General features: G+C 31.8%; 1 protein-coding gene across 1 annotated transcript; it reads right to left on the reverse strand.

Annotated features, from left to right (window-relative positions):
• Positions 1–2,350: 2,350 nt before the first annotated feature.
• On the reverse strand, positions 2,351–3,488 carry LOC111896365 (transcription factor MYB44). Its single transcript, XM_023892370.3, has one exon. The coding sequence runs from the start codon at positions 3,436–3,438 to the stop codon at positions 2,632–2,634; it is 807 nt and encodes a 268-aa protein (XP_023748138.1). The 5' UTR covers positions 3,439–3,488; the 3' UTR covers positions 2,351–2,631.
• Between the last annotated feature and the right edge of the window lie 2,512 nt (positions 3,489–6,000).

Raw genomic sequence — 6,000 nt, forward strand, 5'->3', positions numbered from 1 at the left:
GTTACACCTAGTGTTTAACAAAATATGATTAATGGTAAGAAACAAATAGAGTTCTTAAACCCTAAAGACTACCCGTATAAAATTATAAAACTTGGACCAAAACCGCCAAATAATCCTAACACAGGGACTAAAACTGTAATTTACTCCAGATTGTTAGTTAAGAAATCATTAAGTTTGATTGACGTTTGATATTTAATATTTGTAGTGATTGACATCTAATTAATGTTGTACGTGGATAAATTTGTTTTGGGATCAAATTTAAAAAATGTGAAAAGGACAAAGGTGCAAACAGACGGATGATAGCGACATAATATATATCGGAGAGTAGGTTATTAATTGAAATGTTCTTTTTTTTTTTCATAATAAAATTCAACCAATTTCACTCATTTTCTAACAAATTATAATGTTATATGTCGGTAGAAAATAATAATAAATGACTACCGTTAGTTAGTTACTATCTATTTATAAATCATTTTAATTATCATCATATAAACTAACGACATGATGTGATGCCTATGTGCCAATTTTCTTCACAAATTAATTTGTAAAAATCTTTTTGCATCTAAAAAGTTTGACTTTTAAAAAAACACAATTTTGCACTATCTACAGCCGTTTTAAATATTTCTACCTAAAAAAAAAAAAACTCGTTACGCTAACAATTGTAACTTTATGACCACGTATTAATAAAATAATGACTTTTTACAAATTTGTAGATTTGAATTAGTATTGTCAACAGATCCGGTGCTAATATTTTGAAGGTCTTGTAGGAAAGTCAAATTAAAGCCCCATTATTTTTTTATAATAGAAATATTGTTAAGTTAATTCCATATTTAAAACGCCTTGCATTATTTTCATGCATCTTCAATCTGTGAGCAAGATGCCCCAATTGATCTTCTCGTCGTATGCCAGAATACTTGGTTAGTGGTTTCATCTTGAACAACTTCCTATACTAATAAAAGAATAGTTTTTTTTTGTTATGTGTCATCCGATTAAGTCTCATAATTAATGTCAAACCACTTGTTAACCTACTGATTTTCCATTTTAAATTTCAAATTTAAAAATTTTCACTCTAATTACATTAAAGTGATATAATTTTATGTATTTATTTTAATCAACGATTATAATTTTATATAGCTAAAATTTCTTAATTTATTTAAAATAATTAATTAATGATTTTTAGTTGTTACTATAAAATTTTAACTAATTTTGTAAGTATAGTTCTCACGAGTTATACACTAGTTTATTATTCATAAGTTGTTTTTTTTTTCGCAACCCAATTTAAAATTTCTGATTTATCATCTTCTTATAAAAAATTGGATATTAAAACCTTAACAATATATATTAATACTAACATACAAGTGACATTGATATTAATAATATATTTAACAAACAACATTTCATTGTTAATGTATAATGTTAAAAAAAAATCGATATACGATCGCATTACCCTAACACCCTAGCCATTTTGTAACAAGTATTTGGTAGTTAGGACACTCAAGATTACAATGAAATTTGGAACATCGTGCACAACGTTGCATTCATTCTGGAATTTTATAGAATTTTAGGTATTTTAGATTATTTAAAAGGCAAATCTCGCATATGTTTTTCGATTATTCATATCAATACATTTATAGTCATGTTTGTTATATTATCTTTATCCAATTTGAATAAATTACTCAATGTAGTCATCAATAACATAACTAACACTTTCTATTATTCTCTATCCTTTTTGCATTAGCTATAACTTACAACTTCATAAATACACAATGAAGGAAAGCCATTGGCAATTTGGCATCATTGCCAACTAAACTATGTTAAATTATAAGAAACTTTGAATATATCAACGTATTTTTCATTTTCCTTTCTTAACATATTATCTCTCTTTTAAAAATGTTACCCTTTTTGAAGTTGCAATATATGTTAAATAAATGGTTCTTGTGTGATGAATGTGACAAATATCACATCTTTATGAAGAAAAAAAAAACAAAGAAAAGGACACATCTTTGACCTTAAATTTATATATCACACCTCAAATATATGTTTGGTGTCAAAAGCGTGTAAAATTGTATTCAAATCTGCAAGCTGTACTTCACTCAATTATTATATCTCCTAATTTTATAACAATTTCATCCAATTTCAGTTACCAAAAAAATTGTTCAAGAACATCATGATTACCTCCCCCAAAAAAACTGATTTTTTGTTCAAAGATCCAATTTTCGTTAACAACCCATGATCAAGAAACAGTTTAATCAACAAAAAAGACAACATGAATGGATCAAACATTGTAAAAATTGTAACTTTTTGGATGATCAAATTGGGTATTTCTTGTTCTTGATACTTGCTAGAATAATAAATGATAAATCTTCAACATATTTTTTTTTTTCTCAATTAAATGATTTTTAAATAAATCTAATCCGTTCCCTGTACAAATTTATTTCAACGTTTTCGTTGTGGGAGGATAATCCATGATTATGGAATTAACAGAGACATGATCGATGATTTGATTCACATTTTCCATGGTGTCTGAACGTTCTCCGATCATCATCATCATCATCATCATCATCATCTTCCGGTGATCAACACCCATCAACAAATTTAATTTATGTAGAAATAAGTAATCGATTAACCTAATCAGCCACCGCCATTACTGGCTTGTTGAAGTTCTACTCCGGTGATGTAATTCCTCACCTCCATTCTAACCATCTCCTGCATCACCGATAAAAACTCCGCGCTAAACGGCGGAACCACCTTCTCCGGCTGCTCAATCGGTGGTCGGGATACCTGAAGTTGCTGCATCGCAGCCGAAATCGCCATCGGAGCAGGTTTTGGAACCGGCGGAGGATGTGTCACCGTCGGCGTCGCCGACACCGACGACGCTTCAAATGATTCAGCTCCAGGAAGGGATAGACTCAACGACGTCGGCGGATCGTTAACCGGTGCAGCGGGTCTAGCCACCGGCCGGTAGACATGGACGCTCGAATCACTGACGTCAGATCCCGACGGACTACTCGGATTGAAGCAAAAACCCGACACCGGAACCCCAGACCCGGCGGAAACAGATCGTTTCAACGACGGTTGCTGAATCGAAAACTCGTTAAATTCTTCATTCGTCATGGAAGAACACTTCCTCTTCAAGGTGGAGTTCCAGTGGTTTTTAATGGCGTTATCAGTCCGACCCGATAACAACCGGGCAATCGTAGCCCATTTGTTACCAAACCTCGCATGAGCTCTAAGAATCGTCTCATCTTCCTCCGGCGTAAACGCCCGGTGCTCTACCTGCGGTGAAAGCTGGTTGCACCACCGTAAGCGGCAGGATTTCCCGGATCTACCAGGGATTGTTTTGCTGACGAGAGACCAGTTTCTAGGACCATGTTTCTCCACGAGTTGCTGAAGCATCTCATCTTCTTCGGGACTCCATGGACCTTTGATTCGATCCATTTGTCTGTAATTTTTTTTTTGGGGATTTGAGTGTGAAGTTGAAGAAGATGGAAGAAATGGCGGTTTTTATATATAGGGTTAAGACTGTGAGGAAAAGAAAGGTGACAGGCTGTGAGATTAGCAGGAGGTTGTGTTTGGGATCCAGCTGGCTAACGAACACGCGTCACAAATGCTCCTGTGCCCGTTTACACATATGCTACTCTCATTTTCTCAAAAATATCCATACAATAATAATAAATTCTAAAATTAAAAAAATTATATGTAAAATTTGATTTAGGATTTATAGTTTAGGTTTATTTGGTTATATAAATTAAATTGTTGATAATAAAAATTATTGTTAAAGTTTAAGGATTTTAATAAAATATTTAATATTAAACATTAGTGTTACAAAAATATTATATTTAATAAAAAATTGTCTAAGATATGGAAGTGTATTTCAATATAACGGTTCGACAGAAATCAATTATTTTCTAGATAGATATCTCTATAGATGGGCTTGACCAACATATGTCTTATGTGGAGTATCGTATTATCCTTAAATATCAGCTCCTGATCCCATATTTCCAAATAACGAGATATGACAAGTGTGCCGCAAAACATGTTTGGACTCTTTTGGAGAGCATGCAATTCATTGTAAAGAGCTCACGAGGTTCAAATATAGGCACGATATGGTTAGAGATGTTTTGTTTGACATATTTAAGCATTCTGGGGTTTCCGCCAAGAAAGAGACACTTGTTAATTTCTTGACAGACCTGACATAAGGAAGGTCAAACCTTAGGTCGACCGACGTTTAGATTTTTGGATGGGTTGGAGGGAAACACGTATGTGTGGACCTTATATGTGTATCCTCTCTTGTGAGTTTGAAAGTTCGGGGGTTCACGGCGGAACATACTGCTTTAAAAGTTGCTACATGCAAAGTCATAAAATATGGGAAAATTGTGCATGAAAAATCAAAACATGTTAATACCATTTATGCTTGATATGTTTGGTTTCTTCGCGTCGAATGTGGTGGAACTTCTTAATAGAGTATAACGGATCATGCATATCAATGCTATATCCCCTAGATCTATGGATGTAGTCTTCAAAAGAATTGACTTTACCATACAAAAAGGCTTAGCGGCGCAACTTGTTGCCTCTTTGCCTTCTCACTCGTTGTACTATGATAACTAAGTTATATTTTCCTCTTTGGTTAATCGTTCCATCTAAAAGATTATTTCCAAAAACAATTGTTATAATATTTTTATTTCCATCTAAAAGATTATTTCCAAAAACAATTGTTATAATATTTTTATTTTTTTGTTATAACAGGTTAAAATGGTTGATATAAAAACGTTGTCAATTTTTACTCTTTCTTTAATGAAATGTAATAGTTATGCTAAATAATTGTTAAAATAGAATTTTTATGTATTTTTTTTATAAAAGTTTAATATTTCAAATTATATATAGAGTAAATAACAAAGTTGGTTGATGTGTTTATTTAAAACTAGTGAAGAGGCTTGTACGTTATATGGGTCAGATTTTTTTGTTGATGTTTGGTGGGTCAGGTACACGAAAATCCAACAACACGTTGTAGGGCAAAAAGGTAGTTTGTGGAACCATGAAATGCTATCCAAAGAACAATTAACTTACTTTTAAATAAGTTTACCTTATCATCCTATTTTTACTTAATTAACATTCAACTTTGATTTCATGCCATCTCAAAACAATATAATAAAATAAAAGTACAAATTCTAAAATTTTGTACTCATTTAATTTCACTCTAAAGCAATGAACTTTGTAAATCTAAAACTCTTAAATGCATCAAATAAATAAAAGAGATGTTCTAATTATTGGATTATATGTCTAAGCTCATAACTATAATTGATATGAACTTGAATTGATGGTATAAAAGTCCTTTTGGGTTGCCCTTAAATATAGCAATTGGACATGATGTTTTGGAAAGAGAGGTTAATTTATTATTTGATTAATAAATTGAAATAAATAATTTATTAATATATTATGAGAATAATATATTAATTAGAAATAATAATATTTAACTAATTATTAATCATAAATTAATTAGAATTAATTTTGAGATTAATAGAATTAATTAAAAGTACAGTGGTTAAAGTGTAATTGTTCAATATTTAAGCAAAAGACATTCTAGAACCTCCCTAGGCTATGGACGGTTTTGGGAGTGTTCTAAGGGTTCTAGAATTATCGTTGGAGGATAATCAAGAAGCTGGATAATTACCAAAAAACAAGATAATATTATTATGTTGGTTTTAGGGTTACCTAGGGTTTCCGTGTTGGATTATATAAGGAGCCTTACCCCTTTACCTTTCGGCCACTCATAACTTAGAGAGCTAGACCGAAATTCTGACCTCCTCCTTTCTCTCTCCTTAATATCCTTCTTCTTGTGTTGGGTGTGAACCACTAGAGGCACGACACTTGTGGTGTTTGCTTCCAAAAGATCAACAAAATGGATTCTTGGTTGTTTACTTCAATAATCAACAAGGTAAGTATTCTTACTAATGAATTCAGATTTTAATAGGAAATTTTTGGATTGATAGTTCCACTACT

Source organism: Lactuca sativa, chromosome 4 (assembly GCF_002870075.4).
Source record: "Lactuca sativa cultivar Salinas chromosome 4, Lsat_Salinas_v11, whole genome shotgun sequence".
Taxonomy (NCBI): domain Eukaryota; kingdom Viridiplantae; phylum Streptophyta; class Magnoliopsida; order Asterales; family Asteraceae; genus Lactuca; species Lactuca sativa.

What these genes read in the sequence shown, in the direction of transcription:
- LOC111896365 (XM_023892370.3), bottom strand. Translation starts at nt 3,438, where the DNA reads ATGGATCGAATCAAAGGTCCATGGAGTCCCGAAGAAGATGAGATGCTT.